This window comes from Chiroxiphia lanceolata, chromosome 11 (genome assembly GCF_009829145.1).
Source record: "Chiroxiphia lanceolata isolate bChiLan1 chromosome 11, bChiLan1.pri, whole genome shotgun sequence".
Classification (NCBI taxonomy): Eukaryota; Metazoa; Chordata; class Aves; order Passeriformes; family Pipridae; genus Chiroxiphia; species Chiroxiphia lanceolata.
The window spans coordinates 15,008,789-15,033,644 of record NC_045647.1 but is presented as its reverse complement, the minus strand read 5'-3'; the positions used below and the strand labels follow the sequence as shown (position 1 = coordinate 15,033,644).

Below are 24,856 nucleotides of genomic sequence, written 5' to 3'. Positions count from 1 at the left end.
GCACTTGTTGCTGAACTTTACTCCTGTGATTCCCTATGCACTGTGATACTTCAGTACTTTCTTAGTTCTGCCCCTGTGCCCTTCAAGGAGGATCTGCTTATTGCAACACTTAACAGCATCGCTGAAGAGTATAGGCATCTACCAGGATTTGCAACGTCCCAGACCGTTGGATGGACCCCCTGCCTTGTGCTCTTAGCAAGATCTCCAAAAACGTGCATGTTGGGCGGAAAGGAATAGCAGGCACGATAATGTGGGGGCATCTGCCTGGGGGGTTGAGGGGTTTGTTGTTCTTTTGTTTGTTTTTGGGGTTGTTTGCTGGTTTTTTTAGGGTTGGGAACCAGTATTTTGTCGGACTCGATGATCTCAGGGGTCTTTCCCAACCTAAGTGATCCTGTGACTCCGTGTTGAGGTGCCACCCGTGCCAGCCCTGCCCTGGCCAGCAGCTCCACTTTCTCCGCCTCAGGAGGCTGGAAGGCTCCCAGGGCGAGCGTGCGCCCCCGCGCTGCACTTCCTTAGGAAGTGGGATAAAAATAGGAGCGGGAATGGCTGTGCCTGTTTCCCCCACCTCCACGGCTTTGTTCTGTGGCCGTTCCCACACACACCCCGTCCCCCGGCGCCCCCCTCACCCCGCTCTGCCCCGGGAGAGCGCCAAGCCCCAGGTAGGGCTTGTTCCCTTCATGCTACAGGTGCTGAATCTGCCCATGGATTGTGTCTCCTTCCACCCCCTGGGGGCCTGAGGATGTGTTCGTGGTCGTTCAGCACGTGGAAGTTTCCAGGGACCCAGGTTGCCTCAGCTGCTGGTGATCCCAAGACAGGCAGTCCTGACAAAATCCCTCCTGCTCCAGCCTTAGTGGTGTAAATATACCCAGGAGGGCCAGGCTCAGCCATCCCAGACATTTACTGGGAGGCGGGATAGGCCCTTTGGGGGACTGTTTTCTTTTGGTCTCTGTTCCTGCTCAGTTTGAAGCATTGCTGGCCCCGGTGCCACCTCCAGGTGAGTCCCACAGGAGCTCAGGTTTTGGTCCCACACACAGCGTGGCCTCAGGACCCTTCTTGCTGCCTCCCCCCAGACAAGCAGCTCATCCCCTGCCATGTGGAGCTCAGAGAGTTGCTCAGAGGCAGCAGGGCACAGGCATTCCAGCACGGGTCAGTGCAGGCACTGCTGAGCCCTTTAATCCAGGCCCTGAGGAATCAGACTCCTGTCTCTCCTTTCTGGCTCTACACCCAGGTCCCTCCTTGTCTCCACTTGTTGGTTGTCATTCTCCCGTGCCCCGCAGGCCTGTGATTATCCAAATCCACGTGCTTGGCTCCAGTTTGGCCCCACAAGTCAGTGCTGCCAGCACCGCTCCCCTCCCTGCAGGACGTGTCCTGGCCCGCCAGCCCCACCACAGCTCTCCCATCGCAGGAGACACCCTGAGCAGGCACCTGCAGCTTGCAAGGGAGCTGGAGAAGGGAGCCAGGACCCCCAGCCCCTCTCCCTGGGCAACGGCAGTGCTGCCCGTGGACTTTGCTCCCCGCGAGCTGTGCTGCAGCACAAACGCACACACTCACAGGGAGGAGAGATGATATCACAACCTGGCTTTGTGTGAGCTATTTAGGGCCTTTTAATTATTATTATTATTATTATTTTTCTTTCCCGTCCCTCCGGCTCCGAACAATGCCCATCCCGGCGGGGCCACAGTTCACACCATTGTGTGGGGCTGCCCTGCCTCAGGAAGGGGTAGATCTTTATCACCCCAGGACTGACCAGGAGTGAGCTCATGTCGGGGGAGGAAAGCAAGGAGCACCTCGCCATGCACCTACCCCAGCCCCTGCATTTGGGGGAGACCCCAGGTGCTGGTTTGGCTCCACCAGCCACCAAGAGCCCACCCAAACCGCCCTTGTCCCACCCCGCCCTGCAGGGACACCAACCAGCAGAAACACACCCCAGTTGTGGTGCAGCCCCCCCAAACTGTGCCTTCTGCCTGCCCCTGCTCCTACCTGGGCACAGTGACAGGGATGGCATCAGTGCCTCTCCCATGTTTACCCAGGAACAGGTCTAACCTGCCCACAAACATTTGCTTTTCTCCCTGACCCTAAAACTGTGGTTGGGGGCAGGGGGACAGAAGGGAAATGGGGAGCTGCACCCAGGCACTGCTGAGTGAGTCCTGGTGCCAAGGGAAAGTAGGACAGAGCCCTGTCCTCCAGGATATGCCCTGAGTGGCACAGCATGGCTCCAGCACCCCAGGCACAGCAGGTGACAGGGCTTATCCTGGACACAGGTGTTTTCTGGGGTAATGCTCAGTTTTTCCCCCCATAAGAGCAGGCATCATCTTCTGCAGGCTCTGGGCTGGCATGGAAAGAGCCCAAAGCCATCAGCTGCTCCCCATGGTGCCATGTTCAGCCCCTTTATTCCCAGAGGAAGCCAGCCAGCTCCTGGGGTGACAGCACAGCAGTGCCACCACGCCTGCCAAGCCCCAACACGCCCAGGGACCATGGCCCTCAACTGCCACAGCACCCAGCAAGAGCAAGGGGGGGGACAGTGCATCCCACCTCACCATCCATTTCGGAGGTGACCTTGCAGCCACTGAGGGTGATGGGGGACCTGCCCACCCACTTGTCCGAGGGGATCAGGCTGGCAGCACTGCCAGGGCAGGAGACCCTCAGGGCTGCCAGCAGCACGGGGAGCTGGTGCTCGCCCACGGCCACCCCACGTCCGTCACCCTGCCCTCTCTAAGTGGCTGGCACTTGCCGGGGCACACGGTTCCTCTCACCGTGGGGTTTGGCCACCCGTCCCTTCTTGCCAACATCCACTCCAGCCAGGGCCAGCTTGGCCTGGGCCAGCTTGCTCTTGCGGTGGTGGGGGCGGCCGCTGCACCATAGGCGGGCACAGTACTCCTCCACCCGCCGGAGGTTCTGGGAGCTGATCAGGTGCATGATGTCCTTGAACCAGGCTTTGGGAGCTTGTGGCGCCAGCTGGGGCTCGGAGCAGAGCAGGCGCGGGGGCTCGTCACCCCGCTCCCTGGGGAGGGTGTGTGCCAGCTGCTCGCCAGGGATCACCTCCAGGGCCGTCTTGGCCATGGTCTGGGTGAAGCCGTGCTCCAGGGTTTTGCAGTAGTAGGTGCCGGTGTCGTGCCGGTGCAGCTTGCGGAAGAGCAGCCCGTGCTCCGTCTGCAGGATCCGATCGTCCGTCTTCACCTGCCGGCCACCACAAGGTTGGGGGAGTCCAGGTCTGGCCCTACATCCCTCCCATGTCCCCACAAGGGAAGAAAGTGCAGGGGCAGCCTCACCTCATCCCGCTGCTCGTCGGGGGGCCTCTGGACAAACCACTGCACAGTGGCCTGCGGGGACCGGGGCACGCACTCCAGGAAGGTGCTGTTGTCCTCCGCCCCATAAAGCACCTTCTCCTCAACAGTCTCAAAATCATCCACTGGGGCAAAGACAGGCATGGGCTCATGAGGAGGGCAGAGCCAGGCTTCCACCTGCCTATGTGTCAGCCCCCCTGGGCCACCATGTGGGCTTCAGCCCCCTTCTCTCCCTGGGGACAGACCCCAGCAGCACCCATCTTCTCTTGGGGCACCCCTTGGTCTATGGGACAGGGAGATGAGGGTTCCCCAGCCCATCCCAATGGTGACAAGCCCTTCTCTGTGCTGAGGGCTGTGGATGTCAGGACACCTTGGGGCACCTAGAGGAACTCCTCAGCCCTGTGGGCCCCCCAGTCTCTCACCAGTCAGGTTCTGGTCCAGACACTGGTGCGCAGGGTTACCATGACGGGCACCCTGGCGGCGATGGCGGCGCTTGCCAGAGGGCTGGTAGTGGGTGCAGGCAGTGCCATCCCAGGCGCAGTAGGGATCCCTGGCCAAGCAGCATTCGGCACAAGCCGAGCCGTAGGACTCGCACCGGTGCAGCCGTACCTGGGCCACCCCCAGGCTGGAGCCCACGTAGAGTGTTTGCTGGGGGAACAGCACTAAGGTGGTGATGCTGGCAGGCCCCATGGGCACAGCACCCAGGGGGCCAGCCAAGACCTCCCCAGGGCAAGCACCATGTGGCTCTGAGAGGTTGGTGACCACAGCTCAGTCCCCAGCCCTGTGGCCAAGCCATGTCTATACTCACACGCTTGACAGAGATCTCCATCTGGGTGATGGGCACAGGCACCTGCAGGGGAGGAGAGAGGATGTCAGGATGTCGGGCTCACCACAGAGAGCCCGGCTCATTCAGAGCTGCTGGGGCTTTGGAGGGCATCAGGAGTGTTTTGGGGAGGGTGGAAACACCCCCGGCCACCCTCTGCCCTCACAGCCCCCAGACCTTCCAGTGCCCAACACTGCGGTGACAACCCTGAGCCTCCCTCCCTATGTGTTTCCCCAACCTGAGCTCACCCCCCTGCCCCCTCCCTTTCAAGTGGGACAGAAAATGTCACCTTAAAAACCTGCAGCTCCTCCAGGATGACTTCCTCAGTCGTGGCTGAGCTTGTCTTCTGCAGGACCACCACCTTCAGCACCGAGCCGGCATCTGGGGGCCAAGGAGGATGGAGGTGTGAGCACCCTGCCATCACAAAGCCCAGAGGTGTGGTAACCCCAGCACTGGGGCTGCTTCCTGTGTGCTGATCCTGCTGCTCACCTGTCCCGAGGAAGAGGACATCGTGCTGCCCGTCCTCGGCCTCCACCCGGTCCACCACGATCTGGCGCAGGCGGTGGGGCAGGTCTGTCTTCACCAGGAGGGGCCGGCGGTGCCAGGGGTACACGGGCCTGTACATGAGGGGGTGAGCGCGGGCAAAGTGCAGCACCTCGTCAGGGAAGTCCTTGGTGGTGCCGTACTGCCGCCGGGGCTGGTTGGTGGTCTTGCTGGGACACTGTGGGGATGAGAGGGGCCCAGCTCAGCCCAGCCACACCACCACCCACCCCTCCTTCACCCTCCATCGCCCCTCAGAGCTGGTTTGGACCCCTCCTCGCCCTTCCAATTTGGAATCCATCTTCTCGACCCCTTTGCCAGACCTTGGTCCCCAGCTGACCAGGGGTGGATCCCATAGGTGAGAAGATGGGGGGGAGAGGGCCCAGAGCTGCAGGGAGTCACTCACCACACCAGGCCGTGGGTAGGGCACCCTGCCCTCGTAGGCACCCCACTGATGGTGGGGGCTCTCCCGGTGGGCAAAGGGCCCGTTGAAGACCTCCCGGATGTCGGCTATGCGGTACACACAGACAGCAGAGCCCTGAAAGACGTGGCTGAAAGGAGATGGAGAACGGGATGAGCAGAGCCATGCTTGGTGCCTGTGGCAGTGGGGCTCATGGGAGCACCAACACCCCTATGCAGACCAGAGCACAGCTGGGGAGCAACCAGCAAGCCTTGGTGACAGTGACAGGGCAGGTCATGGGTGGCTGCAGCTGGATGTCCCCAGAGGCTGGAGCTGGACCACCCACCTGACAGTGCTGAAGAGGGCATATATCTCTGGATTCTTCCCATCCTTTGTCCTCAGCAAGAAGACATCCTCTGAAAATGAGAGCATGTGGTTTCTCCTAGAATCCCTGGGGTTTCCCAAAGCCACCAACTCAGGGACTAGCCCTGGTGAGGTACAGATCCAGGCACCCCTTACCCAGCTCATCGAAGTAGGTGTCAATGCCACCAGGGCCAGGGACAGAGCACACCAGCCGGGCTTTGTTGAAGGTACTCCACTTGTTGACCAGCACCCTCTGGCCACCAGCATCATTCTGCAGGGACAGGAAGCATCAGGGCCACTGCTGTCTTTGTGCATCCCTGTCCCCCACGGTCCCCACCAGCATCTTACCACACAGACACGCCCCACACGGCTGACAATGGCGTGCTCCTTGCTGTCTGCATCCACCACCTTCTCCGTGAAGAAGAAGTAGGCTTTGTCATTGTCCCGGTCGTCGTTGTCTGGGATCAAGTGGGCTGCCACAAATTTGGGGTCTACAAGCAAGAGCTGGCCATGTCAGGTGGGGTGAGAGGGCACAGCAACCACCTCCAGCCCCACACCACACTGCGGCTGGATGCCAGCCAGGAGGATCCCCAGGCCTTGCTTCCTGGTGCCTTGCCCTGCTCATACCGGCCATGAGGGATGCTGTACCATGGCCACTGCAAGGCTCATGGTCCCCAGCACTAGCCCAGCCAGGGGGCAGGAGGAGGGGCAGAGGGAAGCCCTTACCATGGAGTAGGCGCTGGTCCACCTCGGTGCGCAGGGCGGAGCGAGTCCCCAGACTGCGGAACACGCCGGGATCACGTCCCAGGAAATCCGCAGTGAGGCCGGCATACAGCTCCCCACCTGCAAAAACACCCAGCTTGCACAGGGACCATCCCTGGCCAGCACCCCAGAGGCTCATGGATCCCAAGGAAGACAACCCACCGATGACAGTGCTGGCGAAAGCACGGCTGGGCTCGTGCGGGCACCTGCCCCGGCCGGTCTCCACGCTGGCGGGGTCCAGGCTGAAGGTGTGCTGGGGAGGGGGAGCAGGCAGGTGAGCCCTGGGCTGTGCCTGGGCAGGCAGGGGCCAGCTCTGGTCCCTGCCCAGCTCGCAGGCACTCTGCTGCAACAATCCTCAGCACCAGCCCAACCAAAGAGACTGTCTGGAAACAGAATCCATGGTTTTTGAGGCAGGACTGATCCTGTGAGGACACACAGCAGTTGGAGGGTTCTGCCAGCCCCACTGCTTGCCTGTTAGCCTGGTCAGTCATCACGGTACAGGCAGGGCTCCTGCAGCCCACGTGGTGCTGGGCTGTGAGGAGGGAACAGAGGCCCCTGCCATTCCATCCCAGCCAACTTGATTTATGAGCAGTGAACTGGGAGAAGAGGAAATGCCACCCATTCGTCAGCCCCTGGCAGGACACCAGCCTCTGTCTGGGTGTTTCCCATGTCTGGAAAGGGGATGCCAGCCCAGACAGGTGGGTCAGCTGGGGAAGGGGGTAGCAGAAGCGCAAAGGGACAACAGGGAGCTGCTTCCTGATACCGTCCCCCCTCAGTATTTAGGATGGGGCAAACACCACATCCAGCATCCCCACACAGTCTCAAGGTCACTCAGGAGGGAGGCAGGTGATGGGGATCTACTTCCCAGGGGTGTCCCACCATAGATGCTCAGGATGGGCACCCTCCACAGTGCTTCCCTACCTCGCCACGGGGCCCCACATAGACGAAGGTGCAGACGGGGTGGAAGGCGCCCGTCCCACAGGCCAGCAAGTGTGTCCTGTTGTAGGGATGCAGCACACGGACATAGTTGGCACAGTCAGTCTGGGGAGATAGCAGGGGAGAGGAGGGGTCACAGGATATTGGTGCTTTGCCCACTCCCAGCTCCCTGCCTCTAGCCTTGTGCCAGAGGTGTGAGATGGCAGCTTGTACCCAATGACAGGACTTGCACAGACTTCATCTAGGTGGTCCCTAGCCCACTGCAAAAGGACAGTGCTTTTTACTGGTCTTCCTGCCCCTGGGCACCTGTGCACTCACTCTGTCACACAGCCCATGCCAGGGGAGCAAGTCACCTGCCCAGCAAGCTCCAAACTCAGCCCCAAACCCCTGGCGCCCAGGACGTGACCAGATGCAGGGACATCCTTTCCCATCGTGTTCCTGCACACACCGGGGATGAAACAAAAGGAGGAAACACCAGAGACAGAGACCTCAAATGTCCTGAGCTGCCTCTAGAACAGCTTTGACTGCTGCTGTCTGTAATTGTCCTCTTCTTTGGTGGACAGTAGCAATGACACTCCCGGGGCTGGAGACCTGCCACCTCTGACCTCGCGCATTCTCTCCTGGCAGTTCCCACTGGAAAAGGGCTCCCATCCTTCTCCACTGTTTGCTTGGAGGCTCCCTCTGGTCAGCACCAGCCCTGCCTGCCCCCATTGTCCCCCTCCACCTCCCCCCACAGCAGGAGGCCCCTCATCTGCTGGGAACACCACTCCTGAGCTGCCCTAGGGGTTCCCAGCCTCCTGCTGTTTATTTTCCCTTTGCAAAGAGCCTCTAAAATAGCAAGTGAAAAAAAAAATATATGTTCAAGAAAAATAAAAAGTTGAGCCTGCCCTGGCTTGGATCTGTCGGTGAGAGCTTGTAAAATAAACACACAGAGCAGGACAGGGACTCCTGGGAGCAATTAGTCTGGGTCGAGGGAGCCTCGGGGACTTTATCCCTGCCATAGTCCTGCTTCATACTGGGGCAGGGTGATGCAAAGAGGGGTAAGTTTTGGGGAGCAAGGTCACTGAACCTGACTGAATTACAGATTTCCCATCACTGGGGACAGCCAGGATGGGCCGGTGTTGCTGGGGTCTGGAGCACAGCACGGGAGTTGTGGTCCCTCCAAGCTCAGGTCCCAGAGCCTGGCTATCCCTGCCCACTCAGTGTAGCCACTCTGGGACACACTGACCATGGCTCTGCAGCCATGGGGCTGAGCAAAGTGATTGAGACAGCATTCCCAGAGCCTGGAGCAAGCCTCTCACATGGCCAGGCTTGGCCACTGACTTCCTGCCTCAGTTTCCCTCATGCTCTACTCCAGCATTAACTGGCCTGTGAGCCCCATGGGGTCACTCCCAGCAGGATGACATGACACAGCCCCAGCTGTGGGGACCCCCCAGCTCAGGGCAGAGCACACATGGGGAGACACTCACCCCTGGATCCTTCCCCTTCCGAAAACACTCCTCCGTCTGCCCCGGGAGGGGTGGCCAGTAGATCTGAAACACAAAGGATCTGTTGGAGCAGGGAGGGGGGACAGCAGGAACTTAGCCTTGCAAATCCATATCCCCAGGCATGGAGAGAAGGACAGAGAGAGGGACCACGGCTCCCCAGAGCCCACCCAGTCCAGGGCTCCCACCCTGCAACCTCAGGCAAGACCCTTCCTCCTGGGGAGAGGCACCCCAGTGGTCACAGCCCACACCCGAACTGGATTTGGGTGGTCACGCTGGGGATGGCTGAAGCTGGCCTGGAAAGGAGTGGAGCTTGTGGGTAGCCTGGGGAAAGAGTGCTGGGGGACAGCATGAGTGATGGAGCTCATGTCCCCCACGGATTCTGGCAGCTCTCAGATCAAGGGCAGCTTGGGTACACAAGCCCTTGACCCCATCACAGTGACCCAACACACTAAGGGCACTTCATTTCCTCCTCCCCTTTCTACAACTAGAAACAGTCCAGAGCCTTGTTTGAAAAACAGCAAGCCAAAGTGGAGAGGGTGAAGGACCACCCAGTACCATTGCTGTGGTCTGTCACCTCTCCCACCGAGGATCCAGGAGAGGCCTGGGGGCCTCCAAGAGCCCTGACAGAGCTTGTTGCCATGATAGATGCCTTTAGCTCCTTGTCTCTGCAGGCTTGTCTATTTGGCCTGTGAAGGGGATGCCCGGATGGGGATGGGCAGCACTCACTCTCCCAATGGCAGTTTTTTAAAAGGGTGAGATCCAAAACACTGCTCAGCACCCAGGAATCACTGGTGGGCTGCACCACCAGTGTCCTATGCTGCTGCTCGTGACTAATCGCTGGCTAACTGCCCTCCAGCCACCACAGCCAGACCACCCCTGCCAGGCACTACAGGTTTTCAGAATCACTTCAGGGCACTTGAGGTGGGGACACCCCCAGGGCAGGTCTTGTTTCAGGGTGACTTTGCCTGGCTCAGTTGGGCACCATCCACTCAGAGGGGCGAGGAGTCCATAGGAATGGAGCTCAGGAGCAACCAGCTCACCTCCTTGGCATCTGCACTGGCCCCATCCAGGAGCAGGGAGTAGAGCACATCCTTCCCCCCGATGAAGAGCCGATCCCGGTACTCATCCAAGTAGAGGGAGCGGAAGCCCAGGAAGCCTCGGTGACCAAAGAAGAGGATGGAGCGGTTGCTGCCTGAAAGCTCTGCCAGGGAGAGAGGGCACATCAGGAGAAGCCATCCTGGCCTCAAGGGTCCCTACAAGCTGCTGCTTCTAAGTATCACAGAGCTGTCCTGGAGCCAGAAGAGTTGCTCCCAGCCTCCCTGGACATCATCATCCTTCTCCATCCCTTCCCAGAGGTGCGGGCATCCCAGACTCAACGTGGCTGAAGTGCTGCTCTCCCTGCCAGCCAAGGAAAAAGCTGCAAAGCCAACTGGCAACAGGGTACCAGGCAAGGTTGCTGCCCCCAGCAAGGTTTGGCCAAACCACTCCAGCCTTCTACCATGGCCATGCCACAGTGAGTTGGGCTGTGCCACCAGCCCCAGGCTGGGCTCACACAGAGCCAGGAGGGTGGTGAGACCAGACATGAGGTGGGCAGAAAACAGGTCCTGTCCCTGCCAAGTGCCAGCCAAGGACATAATAGCAGGCACCCAGCCAGTGCCATGGCACACAAAGTCTACTGCTGCCACCACCAGCAGACCTCGCTGACAGGGAGGTTTCCTCCACAGCACATCATGGGGATGGCACTTGGGCAGAGGCACTGGAGTGGGAATTCTGCATCCCTGGGATGGACATCACATCCCAAAGAAACAGGGTCTGATATCAAGGCCCCCAAAGCAGGTCCAAGCATGAATTTCATGGGATGCCAAGGGGACCCTCATGGTGACAACACCGCGGGGGAAGTGGCATGACTGGTTTGCAGCAGGAAATGACTTTCAGGGTCATCAAGCCGGCACAGTGGCGCCCACACAGCTGCCACAGAGGGAGAGAGCAAGAGGGAATGGCTCAGCTTCATAGGGCTCTGAAAACCCATCCCAGCAACTGCCTCGAACATGGGCCAGGCCACTGTGACCGCCAGACAGAGGAGGAGGACAAAGCACCATTGATGAGCACAGCCATGTCCCCAAACACCCTCCAGCCCAGAAGACTGCCAGCTGCTGATGATGACCCCAGGGAAACCCCCAGCATGAGCATCCCCCCCACATGACCCCATGAGAGGGGAGGTGGTGCTGGGACAAGCCCAGTTGCCAGCAGCCCAAGACACTGGGGTACCAAGCCCTGCTCTTGCTGGGGGGGCCATTTGTCACCTCCAGCAAGGAGGTGGCCATACCATGCCCCCATCCTCGTGGGAAATGTGTTTTCTGGGGCCTGCAAGGGAGACAAGGTCCATCCCTGGTGGGGGACAGTGGCAACCTCCATCCCATCACACAAAGCTCCCATCCCTGCCAGACTGCTCAAGGGCAGTCCCAGTGCCCTAACTGGTGATGCCAGCGACACAGAAGGATAGAGCCCCAGTGGCTTCATCCCCATCAGGAAGTCCCCTGTGCCTGCCAGCAGAGCTGGCACCGGGCCCTGGCAGCCCCTCCACCCCATCTCCCTGGGGGTACCCTCCCCCTGTGTCCTCACAGCATCTCAGGTCCTCCTGTATCGCCTGGTTCAGCACAGGAAAATGCTGTCGTCTCCTTCTATTCTTGCCCAGCAATAATATTTTCCCAACTCAGAATAACATCAGCAAAGTCGTCGGGCTCCTTTTATTGTTTCAGGCGAGGCTTCCCCTTCTCCCCCAGACCTGGCGAATTCCTCCTGCGCCTCGGGTTACACCAGCCCAGGGCGCCTTCCTCTTCCCCCCGGCTTCATCTCCCCAGGGAGTAGCCCCCTGCCATGGCCCATCCATTCCTGGGACCCCTTTACCCCAGTGGGGGGGGGCTCCGGGAGAGGGACAGCAAGAGAGCACTGGGCTATGCTGCAGTGCACATAGCAGCAAAATGCTCTTTCCCCTCTTACATGAGCCACTGCTGAAATTCGAAACAAAAGGAGAAGAGTGGCTTGAAGTGTGAGTGAGAGCTGGGGACGTGGCCACCCCTGCACTCCCAGCACAAAGCCTATCCCTGTCACCTCACAAATGCCACCCCGCACCCAGAGCCGCTAGCCAGGCAGAGCCAGACCGAGGAGATGTGTGCAAACAGCTCCGGCTCACCCCTTTCATTTCAGAGGCTCTAATGGCTTTAATTGAAATTTTCATTTTCTTTTCCTTCCCCCCGGGGAGAAGGCGGTGGCAGAATTTGTTTCATGGGAAATTTCAGTTTCTGTTTCCAATTTGGAAGACGAATGGAATAATCAGCTTAAGAAGCGGAAAAAAAACAAAAAAAAAACAAAACAAAAAAACAACTTTCAAAGGTGGCTCCTCCCCGTGAGAAGCTGAGGAGCGCCCCCCGCCCGGGCCCTGAGGAGCCCTTCACACCTGGGGAATGGCCCGGCACGGCCGGACTTTGTGCAGGAGTGGATCAGACACAAAGCCAGACCCTGAGCCCCATGACCCAGCCCTGCTGTGACCCCAGACCCCCTTGCCCTGTTGCCAAGCCCAACCTGAGGACGCCGGATCCCATCACGGGGGAGAGCCATGAACCGTCCTGGGTGCGTGCTGGCTCCCAGGGTAAGCAGGGACCACTGAGCGCCTCAATTTCCCCTTCCACAGGGAGGCAGCCCCTGGGTCGCCTGCTGTGCCCCAGGACAGAGGCAGCTTTGGGAACCCCCAGCCCAGGCAGCACAGGAGCAGACTTTTCCCTGGCACAGGGAGGTGCTCTGCAGCTCCCGTGGCTCTCCAAGCGCTGGACTGCTCATGCCTTTCCTCTCGCTGGGAACGGGGAAGATATGCCTTATGTAATTTATTTTATGTTAATTTTTTTTAGAGTAGGTTCATTGCTTTGGGGCCAGAAGGAGATTGGGGCGCCCCAGGCTCTGTCAAGTTTGGCTGGAGCAGCCCATGGATTAGGCTGGCAGAGCGGGGGATGCGGCGAGTCAGAGCAGGATCACAGGGAGAGTTTTAATTAAAACCAAACACTGCCCCCGCAGCCCCTCGAGGGGCTCCGGCACCCCGGCACCCGCACCCCAGCACGGCGGGGCTCAGAAGGCGCCCCGGGGACCCCCCGCCCAGCCGAGGTTGCTGAGCACCCACCCCCGGGGGTGCCCAGGCCGGGGGACCACCCACGCACCGCAGCACGCTCCCAACACACACGGCAGAGCGTGCCGGGGCCGGGACAGTGCCGTGCCTCAGTTTCCCCGCACTCGACGTGGGAGACGATCCCTCGTGGGAAGCGACGGGGCTGGCGCGGATCCCGGCTGCACATCTCCTCTCCCCATCACTCGGCTCCCCACTTCCTCCCCCTTCTCCCCGGGGGCCCTCCACGTCCCGCGTGGGGAACGCAGGGGTGCCGGGCAGCCACTCCCCAAAACCCCAGCCCAACCCGAGCCCCCAGCGCAAGGTGCCCACGAAACCTTCCCCCCCAAAAAAACCTGCACTCCGAGCCCAGCACCCGCAGCTCCCCAAGCCCCCGCGCAACCCCCGCAGAGAGGACCCCGAGGACACCCCTCGTGGGGCAGCCCCCCCGTCCTGCAGCAGGTGCCCCCGGCCCGGCTCACCGCGGTAGGACAGGCGGAGCCGGGGCAAGCTGTGCCCCACCGCCCCCAGCCAGCACAGCGACAGCGACACCGCCAAGGCCACCGCCGTCCGCATCCCGCCGCCGCGCCCGGGGCCGCCGGTGGCACTGAGGTTTTATGGGGCCGACATCCGACCGCCCCCGGCCCGCCCCGACCCGCCCCGGCCCGGCCCCGCCATCCCTCATCCCCAAGGGCGGCGGGGATGCGCGGGGGAACGGCCCCATCCCTGGGGGGACCCCGAGAACTCCGCACGTCCCCAAAGTGTCCCCCTGCCACCAGCGCTTTGGGCTTTACCACAGCCCCCTCCCGCAGCTGACTCTGCCAGCCCCTTCCACTCATCCCTGAGGATGGAGAGCAAGGGGGGGGAAGCTAGGGTCTCCCAGCCTTGCCCTCCTGGAGGAGAAGGAGAGGCCACACTGACCTGCTCCCCGAGAAGGATGCTGAGCATGGGGTGATCTCCGAGCACCAGCAAGTACCCAGCTTTCAGGTCCCATCTCAGTGCCAGGATACAGAAGGATGGTTGGGGAAAGAGGCTGAGCAGGATTGAGGGGGTTGCACAGGGTGCCACAATGCAGCCCTGGTGCACCCACAGGGCAGGGGATGCACTGCTATCTCCCAGCAAAGGTGCCAGCACCCTGAACAGGGGATCCTGGCCAGCAAGGCCCCCATGGTACCCACCCCACTCCCATGCCATCCTACCCCAGGACTGCAGGGTCAGGGGACATTGTCACATGAGACATCAGAGAATCTACACTGGCTTCCCACAGGAGCCTCTGTGCACAGGCAGGTGTGTCCCTCACACAAAAGCCTTGGATTTCCCCCTGTGCTAGACGGAGGATAAGGAGGATAAGAAGCCACTGGTGGCTTCTCCCTCAGTGCTTCAGCGCCACCAGCCTCATCCCTTCTCCCAGCCTGCCACTGGGCAGCTTCATTATCCCCAGCCCCCCCAGGGTTCCAGCATCTTTTTTAATTAAAACACAGGTCAGGAGGCTGGGGGTCCTGGCTCACCCCCAACCTTTTGTAATGGAGCACCTCTGCAAGCCCCCCAAACACCGTAAAACCATCCTAGTTCGCTCAGTGAGCCCTCAGTTTCCCCAAGGAACAGCATGGCTGGGACAGATCCGGCACCCCTGGGTGCTGCAGAGCTGCGTGGGGCTGGGAACGAGCAAGGAGGAGATGCAGCCAGTGGCAGCTCTGGCAGATAAGCAGAGGTTGCCTGCCCAGACCCGCACACTGCCTGCCTGGACCCGAGGGCTTGGGGGAGTGGCACCGCAGCAGGAGCTGATGGAGGGAGGGAGGGAAGGAGCAGGATGAAGCCCAGCACCAGTCCCCTGAGGCTGATTGGGAGCAGAGGCCCCTCAGCCTGCCCAGGCAGGATCCTGCCTGCACTGCTGTCCCCCAGCCCAACGAACTCAGGGGAGCAGGAGCACCCCAGCTGGCCCCACTGAGCAAGGAGATCTGTGGTGCCTGGGTGAGGCCCCATGGGAAGCACCATGGACAGACAGACAGACCAGCCCACTCCTGGCTGTGCTTACCAAGATTTATTGACCTGCACGGGAAGGACAGGTGGCACTTGGCCCCAGCTCCCCTGGCAAGCAGGCAGGGAGGCAGAACAAGGTGTGGGTAGGCAGAGAGGGCGACTGGCCAGCCCCTCACCATCCAGCCCCTGCAGCCAGAGGTGGAACAGGGACAGCAGGAGGCACTGCCAACACCAGAAAAGGCTGGAGACACCTGGACACAAGGCTCTGCTGGCACGTGGGCAAGGGGAACACAACCCTTCAGGCATCACCAGCAGGCCAGCCCTGAACACAGCCAACAAGGCACTATGCCATCTGCATCCCCAGTACACTGGCAGATATCCACTGTGCCCACCCCCTGCCCTGTTTCTAAAGCTTTGCATCCTGCTGCTCGGCACACCCTATCCTGCCCCTGCCCGGGTGCTCAGCCCTCGGCAGGCAGCGGGGGCACCGAGGCCAGGGCGCTCAGGAGGCGGGCGTAGATCTCGATGCCCCGCAGGAAGACTTGCTCGTTGAGGAACTCGTTGTGGTCGTGGAGCAGCACTGGCGTGCGGTTCATGGGCGAGAAGCCGATAGCCGGGTGTCCTGCCTGGAGGTGGGGAGGCATGAGGTGAGGTCAGAGCTGCCCCCCCTCCACCTGGACAAGGCTCCTGCTTGGGGCTGCAGGTCTTACCCCAGATGGGGGACCCATGGGCAGGTGGGCATCGCACTCACCGCTCGGATGTAGCGGCTGTCGGTGGCAGCCGGGAAGATCTCAAGCTTGAGCTGCAGTTTCCTGACAAGTGAGACCCTGTGTCAGCATGGGCACGAGGGCAGCCAGGTCCCCTGGCCCCCTGCCACCCAATGGGCAAAGAGACTGTGACAGGAAGGTCCCTCAGCCCTTCAGGACACTCAATCCCATTCCTTTGGAGGGTGAGACACAAGGGAGATGCTTTGGCATAGCACAGAGCACCCTATCCCAACTGCTGCCATGACCCCAGAAACCCCTGGGGACCACCTGGCTCCCACCAGAGGATGTCCCCACCATGATGATCCTGCTCTTCCTGGGGACACTACTCACATGTCCCTACAGACCCCACTGAAGGCCTTCCACCACGGGTCCGACTCGTCAGTGGAGGTTATGTGCTGGTCCATGCATTTCTGATGGAGGGAGAGGGCAGGTGAGGGGCAAGCGGGTGGGCACTTGGCAGGGGAGGGATGGGTGCAATGTGCCTGGGTGGCTGAGATCCCTCACCTGGTGAAACTCATAAGTGACACCATCCCCAGCACCACGGCACCACTTGGCCACCTGCTCCTCGAAGGCCTGAGGTGGAGACCAGAGGAGGAGTGTGAGCAGGGTATCCCCAATCCTGCTCCCCTCCTGGGTGGGGCTGGTGTGGCACCCACCTTCAGGTCCACAGTGGGTGGGATGCGGATGTCAAAGCTGGCAGCCATCTCTGAGGGCACCACGTTGAAGGAGACACCCCCCTCCAGCATGGTCATGTTGAGCGAGGTGACATCCCCCAGGGTCAGGCTTGAGTCAGTCTTGAGCCTCATGGGATGCAAGAGAGTCACTCTGTGCCACTTAGAGAGGACAAGTACCCCCCCACCCCAAATGGGGAAAGTGAGGCACAGGGTGGCAGCACTGGATCAGAGCCTGACTTGGGATCCCAAGGACCCCCTTCATGGACCAAACTGAAGCTACAACCATACCACTGCCTGTCTCCTACCTCTGCTTCTCGCTCTCCCTGAAGGCCAGGAAGGAGTTGATGACTTTTTGCTAGGGAGAGAAGGGCAGCAGGTGATGATCAACCCTGTGGGCAGGTGCCTGGGTAGGCAGAGGGCAGGCACAGGGGTTGCACATGGTGTACCCCCTCTCTTACCATCTTCTCAGCTGCCGTGTTGCTGATGAAGCGGGACCCATGTCCGGGGCTACCCATGCACTTCACCTTTATCCCTGCAGCAGTGGGGATAGAGGGAAATGTTGTGCAGCAAGCTTGGGATAGCACCAGTGCCCCAGCACCCAGCAGAGCCAGGGACGGGATAGTGGGCACACAGGTACTCACACCATGGGCTCTTCTCGCCATAGAAGACACTGAAGGTGTCGGACGGGCTGGCCAGGCCTGTGGTGGGCACAGACAGGGAGTCAGTGTGCCATAACGTACCCTCCTCTGCTCTGCCCTGGCAGCATTTCCCCTCCAGGCTGGCACCATGTGGGTCACTCTCCAGGAGAAGGATTCCCCAAGGGGGTGCCTGAAAGTGTGCTGGGTGCCAATGCCTGGGGGTAATGCCAGGGTGTGTGCCAGGAGGAGACACATGCCTGTGCCAGCCCTACCACCACTCACCCTCATCCATGGCAAAGCCCACGTTGAGCGCTTTGAACTCGGGGCGCTGCACGAACATCTCCATGCCCTTGTGTCCACCCACCTCCTCATCTGCAGGGGAGAGCGTGGCATGGAGGAAGGAACTGGGGCATCCCCCAGCCCACCACCTCCTGGTCCTCCTTCCATGCCAGCCTGGGTGCCATCAGATATCCTTGGACACAGAAACCTCTCCAGCCTTGAGTTAGAGCTCAAAATATGGACAGCCTGGCACCTGCCACGCCATGGGGGACTCCAGAGCATCAGCCAGCTGCCCACCCCTTCTGTGTCCCTGAGAGGGGACAGCCTGGGGACTCACCAGGCACAAAGGTGAGGTGGATGGTGCGGGCAAAAGACTTTCCCTCTGCCTTCAGCCTCCGGATGGCCTCAAGGTACCTGCAGGAGGGAAAATAGTGTCTGGTAATCATGGAGGAGAGGGGCTCGTGTGCTCTGAGCCACCTCAGGGTGGGTCAAGAGGTGGCACCCTCAGACCCAGCAACTCTGGGGATGGCTGCATCCTGTCCTGCATCACTCAGAGGCACCACCAGCACTGTGCCCACCCAGCAGGCACAGAGCCCTCCACTCACTGGATGGAGACACACTTCATGTCCTGGGCACCTCGGGCATAGATGTTGCCTTGTGAGTCCTTAACAGCCTCGAAGGGTGGGTAAGTCCAGTGCTCCTGTGGGGGAGAGTGGCCAGCGTGGTAGAGGGGCACAGCAGGCCCCAGCTCCCATCCTCCTGCCACCCAATCCTCTCCACCATGCCTGTCCCATCCCTCGCCCTGTCCCAGTACCTCAAAGACGGGCACGACATCGGTGTGGGAGTTGAGGAGGATGGAACGCAGGCGAGGATTCGTGCCCTGCCAGGTCAGGATCAGCACCACATGGCCCTGGCACACCTGTGGAGAGAAGGTAGGGTGTCACCAGGGTCCAGGATGGGGACAGAGGTGCTGGGAGTGGTGGACTGGAGCCAAAAAGCATTAGCTTGGGAAAAATTTCTGGATGCCACCTGGCAGGTCACCTCTTTCTCTGCTGGGAGAGGGCAGGCAGCAGAAGCATACATGCCTGCACTCCCCACAGTCAGACAGAGTCTGGCTGCAGGTGCCAGACCTGGCTACACTTCCAAGGAGGGAAGACAAACCCAGCATCTTCCCGTGGTGCCCGGGAATCCCCTGGGACAGCCGGTGCCCAGCAGGAAGGACAGCCCCAGCCAACGTGACTCTGCCAGGTCCCCAGCTAATCATAGCACAGGCAACTGCAAAGGTCAGCAGGGAGCAGCCAGAATACTGGCTTAAGGAAGGGCTTAGGTCAGCTGAGGATTACAGGCAGAGGGGATTCACTCCTGCCCAGCTCTGGAGTGCAGGCAAGGGAATAGCCCAAGGGAACACCTGGGCACAGGTGGATGGATGGATGGATGGATGGATGGATGGATGGATGGATGGATGGATGGACAGATGGACTGGAGGTGGCTCCTCGCCTTGCTCACCTCCACTTTTTGGCAGGCCAAGCCCAGGTCGGTGCCAACACGCTCCAGAAATCGGACAGCCGCATCTAGGGAAGAGTGGGGATGCCTGGAGTTACATCAGGGTCTCCCTCCCCTCTCACTGCAACCCCCCAGGGTCCCCAAGGCTCTGTGGGGTTCCTAAGGACTAGGAAAGAGGTGACCAGAGAGGGCAGGTGATGGAGGTCCTGGGCACAAGAGGTGGCCAGGAACAGGGACAGAAGCAGCTCATTACCATCCCTTTGGGGTGAGGACTTGGGGAATATGAAAAAATAAAAATTGAAGGGGGTGAGTTCAGGGGAAATGGTCCTCCACTGGAGTTTTGTGAGCTCCTCACCAATAAAAAAATCTCAGTGTGCCTTAGTGGGAGGACACAAATGTTAACAGAAGGAGATCTGCATGGAAGGAGTTCATCCATCCCAGAGCCAGGGCAGCATGGAAAGGGGGAGCAAGGAGCACAGGGCTGGAGGGTGCAAACAGCAGCTCTGGGTGCACTTGGGACATCCCTGCCCCAACCAAAGGCACGAGCAAAGATAAGACACAAAGGAGTTTGCTCCTCAACACCACGATCAAAACAGCACCGGCACAGGACTTGGGCACTTGGGTCCAAAGACCAGAGCTGCAAAGCCACATTGGCAGATCCCCACGTGGCTCCCTGTCCTGTTCCCCCATCCTCACCATAGTCAGGTTTGGGGTGGACAGTGTCAATCCTCAGGTACTCCCGGAAAAGCGTAACTGAGGAGTTCTCCGAGGCCCCTGCACTCTTCCCGGGCTTCCCAGGTGCCATATCTGGGACCGGGGCTGCAAAGCTCTGGGGGAAGAGTGGCAAGATGGTTAATCACCCACCGGCCCCTCCAAAGTCCGCCGGCAAGCTTGGTTGTCACAGAAACTGAAGTGAGACAGGGCAAAGGTCTGCCCCGTGTGAGTCCTGGGACACTGCCAACATGGGAGAAATCCCCCCCACTTGGCTACAGGGCAGGATGGAGTGTGCCCCCCGATCTGTCCTGTCATTCTTCCCCCAAAGCACATCTTCCTGCCACAAACACAGTGCCAGGGCAGCCTGTGATGGCCAGGCCTGGGGGGAGATCCAGGAAAGGGCTAGCTGAGAGGAAAAGGGGGCAACTAGGTGGGGAAGGGGGTTATGAGGGGAAGAAGTATGTGTAGGGCAGGGGCACATGGTAGTTTGGGGTAGCCAGGGATGCTGAGGAGTGCAGACAGGATGCTGATGTAAGGAGGTGCAGGTAAGGAAAGGGGGACACTGGCTGCTTAGGGGGTGCAGGAGAACTGCAAGGAAAGGCGCTGGGGATGCAGGGAAATGGGAGTGGTGAGGGGGGATCGAGTGCTTGCAGAGGACAGAAGGACTAGGGAGCCACATTAGGGTGACAGGCTACTGAGGGGGCTGTTTGAAAGGTGCTGGGTGGGTGGAGGAGCAGGAAGATGTGGGCTGCTTAGGGGCACACAGGGGTGTGCCCCTAAGTAGGAGGCGTGAAGGGGAACATGGGGGGAGTGTAGAAGCAGGGGGTGCAGAGAGGCTATGAGAGCTGCAGTGAGACCCTGGTTAGGGGTGGAGGTACTGTGGCTGGGGATGCAAAGGGGCACAGGTGAGGTATAGGTATACCATGGCTGGGGTGCAGGAAGGGGGCACAGTGGGGTGCAGGGTTACTGCAGTTGGGATGCAGGGACATCATGGTTAGAGTTGTGGGGAGTGCAGGGTCCCGTGGGTAGGGATGCAGGGAGAGTGTGGTTAAGGGGGCTGGGGGGTGAAGCAGAGGGCAGGGTATCATGATTAGGGGTGCAGGGAGGTGCAGAGTACCATGGTTAGGGGTGCAGGGGTAGCACGGGCGAGAAGGCAGAGGGGTGCACAACACCGTGGTAAGCGGGTGCAGGGGCGTAGCGGAGGGGTGCAAGGGGGGGGTGTAGGGTACCGTGGCGCGGGCTCGAAGGGGGCGAAGGCACCGGGGCACCCACCCGCGGGCTGCCGGGCGCTCCTGCTGCCCGACCCCGCTCCTCGGCCTCCCGCCGCCCCGGCCCTACCTCCGCGCTGCTGCCGCCGGCGCTGCCCGGCCCCGCTCCGCCCGCTCCGCTCCGCCCCGCCGGCGGCAGCGGGCGGGCAGGGGAGGAGCGGGGGCGCAGGACGGGCAGGCAAGGGGCGGGGTACAGGCAAGGGGCGCAGGGCACCGTCCTGCCCCACGCTGGAGAGATGGGGCTGGAACCCGGGGAGGCCCGCGGCGCTTGGGGACACACGCAGAAAACAGAGCAGCATCAGTTTATTGGCCTCGTGACAGGCGACACTCTGTCCTGCCAGCGAAGGACACCTCGAGTCCCCACCCCCGCCACCCTGGGGACACCCCAACAGGGAGCAGCACCCCTCACACCAGCTGTGTGTGCCTCCCAGTCCCTCGGATGCCCCAGCCCCTGTCCTCTGCTCGGCAGGGAGGAGGCGGTGCTCACTTCAGCTGGCGCAGGAAGCCCAGCAGAGCCCGGTGGAAGTCCTCAGGCTTGTCCAGGTAGCAGGCATGGCCAGCACCAGGCAGGATGACTACATGGTGCTCAGGGAGGTGCTGGAGGTTCTGCAGGGCCTGGGGAGCCAGGCCTGTGTCGCGGTCACCATACAGGATCAGGGTGGGCGTCTTGGGAGAGAGAAAAGCAGAACTGTTGTCAGAGGGGTAAATGGCCACTGCATTTCCCCTGGGCTGTGCCCACCTCCATGCATCACCAGGGGGCTGCAAAGCCAAGGGGAGGCAGGTGCCAGCTCCCCCGTGAGCTGGGAGGCACAGGTCCCCCTCACTCACCCCTAAACAGGGCCACCCTCCATGCCTCCCTACAGCTAGAGGCTCAGCAGCACCCAGGGGAGCCCCCCAGGAGCCCAATGACACATCTCACCTGGACCCGCCGGTACTGCTCAGCAGTGTAGTCCTTGGTGCCCACGGGTGCAATGGGCACGAAGCCGGACAGCCAGTCCCCATGCTCCAGCAGAAAGGGCAGGGAAAAGCGGCCACTCATGGAGGGGCTCACAAGAATGGGCCTCCGCATGCCCAGCTGCTGGAGAACACGGTCCAGGAAAGCCACTCTGCCCTGTGCCGTCACTAACGTCTCCACTGGGGGCGAATCCCCGTAGCCTGGCATGGGGAAGAGGGTGCAGGGTGGGCAGGGGGCATTGTGCAGTCTCCACTGCTCTCTCCCCGCGAAGTTCAATGGCTTGGCAAAAAATGGGCACCTGATCAAGCCCTAGTGGCTGTACAGCCCAAGCCTCACACCAGCCTCACCACGTGATGGAGACCAACGCCCCAGGGCAGAGCCAAATCCCAGGCACACGCCCCAGGGATCGTGTCTAGCTATCCAGAGCCCTCTCTCCAAAGAGCTCCAGAGCCCAGCTGAGGCCAGGGGCTGGAGCTGCCCAGAGGGATCAACTAAACACAGTGCCATGGTCCTACCGGGCAGATCTATTGCGACTGCACGGTAGCCTTCTCCAGCGAGCAGCGCCAGCGTGCCCAAGGCCTCCCACGTCTTGGAGGTGAACGCCTGGCCGTGCAGGAACAGGACATCAGGCCTGCGGGGGGGAAGACAGGCGGGAAAGGGTTCAGGGACGATGCCATGCCTGCAGCTGGTGATGACAGACCCGAGGCTGGGCTGACCCACCTCCCGGGGCCGGCAGTTCCTGCGGGAACCTCCCTGTAGAAGACGGGGGGCTCTCCCGCAGCCATCCCCGTCCTCGCCGTGCCGTTGGCCGACCGCCGGCCCCGCTTCCCCTCGTCAGGCCGGGAGCGCTGCCCCTGCCGGGCGGCCGGGAGGAGGAGGTACAGGAGTAAGGTGAGGAGCGCCCCGAGGAGCAGCAGCGACAGGCGGCTGCGGGCCAGCAGCATCTCCGCTCCCGCTGGAAAAGGAGAGCGGCAGCGCGGGGCTGCGGGCCCCCAGCCCCACTGCTGCGGGCGGGGAGCAGGTCCCGGTCCCCGCTGCTCCGCTCAGCTCCGGCCCAGCCCGCGCCCCCCGCCCGGCCCGGTCCGGCCCGGTCCGCCCGGCGCCGCCGCGCCCACGGGCTCCGCCCGGCGGCACCGCGCGGCACTGCAGGCTCCGGGCGCGGGGAGCGGGGCACTGCCCGGCACGGCCCCGACCCCGGCACGGCCCCGACCCCGGTACTGCCCCGCCGGGCTTCGGCAGAGCTCTCTGGACAGAACGGCCGGGGGATCGGCTGGGCCGGAGAGGCCTGGTGGGGCTTGGCGGGGCTCGTCAGGGGCTCAGCTGAGCTAGGCTGGACTCAGTTCGTCAAGGGCTCGGCAAAGCTCAAGTTGGGCTCAACTGTGCTTGGGTTGGACTCGGATAGAGCTCGGCAAAGCTCGGGTTGGGCTCGGCAAAGCTCGGGTTGAGCTCGGCTCGGCTCGGGTTGGGCTCGGCTCGGCTCGGGTTGGGCTCGGCTCGGCTCGGGTTGGGCTCGGCAAAGCTCGGCTCGGCTCGGGTTGAGCTCGGCAAAGCTCGGGTTGAGCTCGGCAAAGCTCGGCTCGGCTCCGCTCGGCCCGGCCCGGCGGGGCCGCAGCCGTTCCCGGGGCCGCCCCGGACCTTGCGCTCCATGAGGCGGTGCTGCCGCTCGCCTCTTCCCCGCCCCGCAGGCCTTTGGCCCCGGGACGCGGCTCCCCCGGCCCGGTGGTGCGGCGGGGGGCGGGGAGGAGGCGAGCGGCGGCCGGCCCCGGGCACGGAGCAGCAGGTAAGGGCCGGACGGGGAAACTGAGGCTCCTTGAGCCCGCCTGGCACATCAGCGGCCCCGCCGGTGTCCCCGCAGTGAGGATGATGCCGGTGTGACCCCCCCGTGGCCACCCGTGCTTCGACGGCGGCACAAGGCACGTCACCCCTCCCATTCCCACCACTCGCCCGCACTAACAGCCCCCCAACCCCCAGGCATGGCCACCCCACGGCTCACTGAGAGCACCGTCACCGTGCAAGGACAGACCCTGTTCTACCGCCAGGCTGAGCCCGCCCAGGCGGCGCCGAGGTTGACGGTGCTGCTGCTGCACGGCATCCGCTTCTCCTCCGACACCTGGCTGCAGGTGGGGACGCTCGCCGCACTGGCCGAAAACGGCTACCGAGCCGTGGCCATCGACCTGCCGGGTAAGGTGTGATGGTGACCACAGCCCTGGAGCCAGGTGGGGCCGATGCACCCACTGGGTTTGTGGTGCCAGGATGGCAACCCTGGCATCCAGCTGTGCTGTGCCAGTTTCTCCTGCTCGCTGAGGCAGCGGGGAGGCTGACAGGGCCACTTGTGTCTCCCGTGGCTCAGGGCTGGGGCGCTCCAAGGATGCCGTGGCCCCAGCACCTGTGGGCCAGCCAGCGCCGGCAGAATTCCTGAAGGCCGTTTCGGAGGCTCTGTGCCTCGGTCCAGCTGTGGTGATCAGCCCTTCGCTCAGCGGCATGTACTCCCTGCCCTTCCTCCTAGAGCACAGCCACCTGGTCAAGGCATATGTACCTGTGGCACCCATCTGCACTGACAAATTCACGGGGGAGCAGTATGCCCGGATCAAAGTACGGCCTGGAGGGGCACTGGGGGAGGTCAGGGAACTGGGAGGGGATGGTGAAAAGGGGGCCTTGGCACTGGAGTTGAGCGGGGAAAGACTAAACAGGCCAGAAACTCTGTTGCCACTGGAAAAGGAGAACATCCTGATGAAGGAATGTGATGTGGGATAGCAGAAGGGAAAGAGACCCAGGAGTGTGAGCCTCTTGTCCTGATGAGTGGGATAGAAGGGCAAGTGTATCCCCTCTAGGGTGTTTCTGGCCAGGAGGAACAAGTGCCTGGGTGCCTGGATCCCACTCACAGGCTGCCCCTCTGCATTCCCCATCTGCAGACCCCTACGCTGATCGTGTATGGGGACCAGGACGTGGAGCTGGGGGAGACCAGCCTGAACAACCTGCGGCACCTCCCTGAGCATCAGGTGCTGATGCTGCAGGGTGCTGGACACCCCTGCTACCTGGACAAGCCCAATGAGTGGCACCGTGGACTCCTGGCCTTCCTGCAGCAGCTGGTGTGAGCAGGGTGGGACCATGAGGCAGGAGGATGTGACCAGCCCAACCATCCCTCTGCCTGCACATGCACCCTCGTGCCAGCTCAGCCGCTTGCCTGGCACCCACACCACACTGGCCTACGCCATCACCCACCTCCCTTGGGACCAAATAAAATCCCAGGCTCTGCCACTGCTTTCCTGCCACCTTCATCCTGCTTCTTTCCACTCTTCCCACCTCCTTCCCCAGTCCCCACCTCTGTGG

At 61.7% G+C, this 24,856-nt stretch overlaps 4 protein-coding genes across 8 annotated transcripts; 1 reads left to right on the top strand and 3 right to left on the bottom strand.

The window, feature by feature from the left end:
• Positions 1–1,503: 1,503 nt before the first annotated feature.
• SEMA3G (semaphorin 3G) lies at positions 1,504–13,333 on the bottom strand. Of its 2 annotated transcripts, XM_032699477.1 has the most exons (16): positions 13,231–13,333; positions 9,636–9,796; positions 8,578–8,640; positions 7,094–7,213; positions 6,335–6,425; positions 6,137–6,253; positions 5,759–5,901; positions 5,567–5,681; positions 5,394–5,463; positions 5,054–5,198; positions 4,597–4,828; positions 4,397–4,488; positions 4,093–4,134; positions 3,707–3,932; positions 3,270–3,409; positions 1,504–3,177 (listed from the first exon to the last, which is right to left on the bottom strand). In XM_032699477.1, exons 1-16 carry the CDS (start codon positions 13,322–13,324, stop codon positions 2,713–2,715), a joined length of 2,316 nt encoding a protein of 771 aa, XP_032555368.1. In that variant the 5' UTR covers positions 13,325–13,333; the 3' UTR covers positions 1,504–2,712. The 2 variants fall into 2 exon arrangements, with proteins under 2 accessions (XP_032555368.1, XP_032555366.1); XM_032699475.1 differs by having other exon boundaries at positions 6,137–6,425; positions 13,231–13,325.
• Positions 13,334–14,770: 1,437 nt separating this feature from the next.
• On the bottom strand, positions 14,771–20,693 carry LOC116792501 (aminoacylase-1-like). Of its 4 annotated transcripts, none has more exons than XM_032699479.1 (15): positions 20,642–20,693; positions 19,286–19,418; positions 18,593–18,657; positions 17,901–18,005; positions 17,692–17,786; positions 17,424–17,500; positions 17,090–17,179; positions 16,811–16,867; positions 16,628–16,701; positions 16,475–16,524; positions 16,152–16,296; positions 16,000–16,068; positions 15,826–15,905; positions 15,480–15,540; positions 14,771–15,354 (listed from the first exon to the last, which is right to left on the bottom strand). In XM_032699479.1, the coding sequence occupies exons 2-15, from the start codon at positions 19,392–19,394 to the stop codon at positions 15,190–15,192; spliced, it is 1,242 nt and encodes a 413-aa protein (XP_032555370.1). In that variant the 5' UTR covers positions 19,395–19,418; positions 20,642–20,693; the 3' UTR covers positions 14,771–15,189. The 4 variants fall into 4 exon arrangements, with proteins under 4 accessions (XP_032555370.1, XP_032555371.1, XP_032555372.1 ...); XM_032699480.1 differs by having other exon boundaries at positions 20,576–20,656; XM_032699481.1 differs by lacking the exon at positions 20,642–20,693 and adding an exon at positions 20,533–20,627.
• Positions 20,694–20,857: 164 nt separating this feature from the next.
• Positions 20,858–22,615, bottom strand: ABHD14A (abhydrolase domain containing 14A). The gene is made up of 4 exons (XM_032699146.1): positions 22,247–22,615; positions 22,042–22,157; positions 21,491–21,726; positions 20,858–21,237 (listed from the first exon to the last, which is right to left on the bottom strand). Exons 1-4 carry the CDS (start codon positions 22,468–22,470, stop codon positions 21,055–21,057), a joined length of 759 nt encoding a protein of 252 aa, XP_032555037.1. The 5' UTR covers positions 22,471–22,615; the 3' UTR covers positions 20,858–21,054.
• A 586-nt stretch (positions 22,616–23,201) lies between these two features.
• ABHD14B (abhydrolase domain containing 14B) lies at positions 23,202–24,789 on the top strand. The gene is made up of 4 exons (XM_032699147.1): positions 23,202–23,306; positions 23,498–23,707; positions 23,877–24,118; positions 24,439–24,789. Exons 2-4 carry the CDS (start codon positions 23,500–23,502, stop codon positions 24,619–24,621), a joined length of 633 nt encoding a protein of 210 aa, XP_032555038.1. The 5' UTR covers positions 23,202–23,306; positions 23,498–23,499; the 3' UTR covers positions 24,622–24,789.
• The last annotated feature ends 67 nt before the right edge of the window (positions 24,790–24,856 follow it).

What these genes read in the sequence shown, in the direction of transcription:
- LOC116792501 (XM_032699479.1), bottom strand. Translation starts at nt 19,394, where the DNA reads ATGGCACCTGGGAAGCCCGGGAAGAGTGCAGGGGCCTCGGAGAACTCC. An exon ending in ATGTCGTGCCCGTCTTTGAG is followed by an intron (nt 17,787 to 17,900) that starts GTACTGGGACAG and finishes TCTCCCCCACAG; the next exon opens with GAGCACTGGACTTACCCACC. An exon ending in ATGAAGTGTGTCTCCATCCA is followed by an intron (nt 17,501 to 17,691) that starts GTGAGTGGAGGG and finishes TCCCTCCTGCAG; the next exon opens with GTACCTTGAGGCCATCCGGA.
- ABHD14B (XM_032699147.1), top strand. Translation starts at nt 23,500, where the DNA reads ATGGCCACCCCACGGCTCACTGAGAGCACCGTCACCGTGCAAGGACAG. An exon ending in CGTGGCCATCGACCTGCCGG is followed by an intron (nt 23,708 to 23,876) that starts GTAAGGTGTGAT and finishes CCCGTGGCTCAG; the next exon opens with GGCTGGGGCGCTCCAAGGAT. An exon ending in AGCAGTATGCCCGGATCAAA is followed by an intron (nt 24,119 to 24,438) that starts GTACGGCCTGGA and finishes CCCCATCTGCAG; the next exon opens with ACCCCTACGCTGATCGTGTA.
- ABHD14A (XM_032699146.1), bottom strand. Translation starts at nt 22,470, where the DNA reads ATGCTGCTGGCCCGCAGCCGCCTGTCGCTGCTGCTCCTCGGGGCGCTC. An exon ending in AGTCGCAATAGATCTGCCCG is followed by an intron (nt 21,727 to 22,041) that starts GTAGGACCATGG and finishes TCCCCATGCCAG; the next exon opens with GCTACGGGGATTCGCCCCCA. An exon ending in AGCAGTACCGGCGGGTCCAG is followed by an intron (nt 21,238 to 21,490) that starts GTGAGATGTGTC and finishes CTCTCTCCCAAG; the next exon opens with ACGCCCACCCTGATCCTGTA.
- SEMA3G (XM_032699475.1), bottom strand. Translation starts at nt 13,324, where the DNA reads ATGCGGACGGCGGTGGCCTTGGCGGTGTCGCTGTCGCTGTGCTGGCTG. An exon ending in GGACCAGCGCCTACTCCATG is followed by an intron (nt 5,902 to 6,136) that starts GTAAGGGCTTCC and finishes TCTTGCTTGTAG; the next exon opens with ACCCCAAATTTGTGGCAGCC. An exon ending in GCCCTCTTCAGCACTGTCAG is followed by an intron (nt 5,199 to 5,393) that starts GTGGGTGGTCCA and finishes ATCTCCTTTCAG; the next exon opens with CCACGTCTTTCAGGGCTCTG.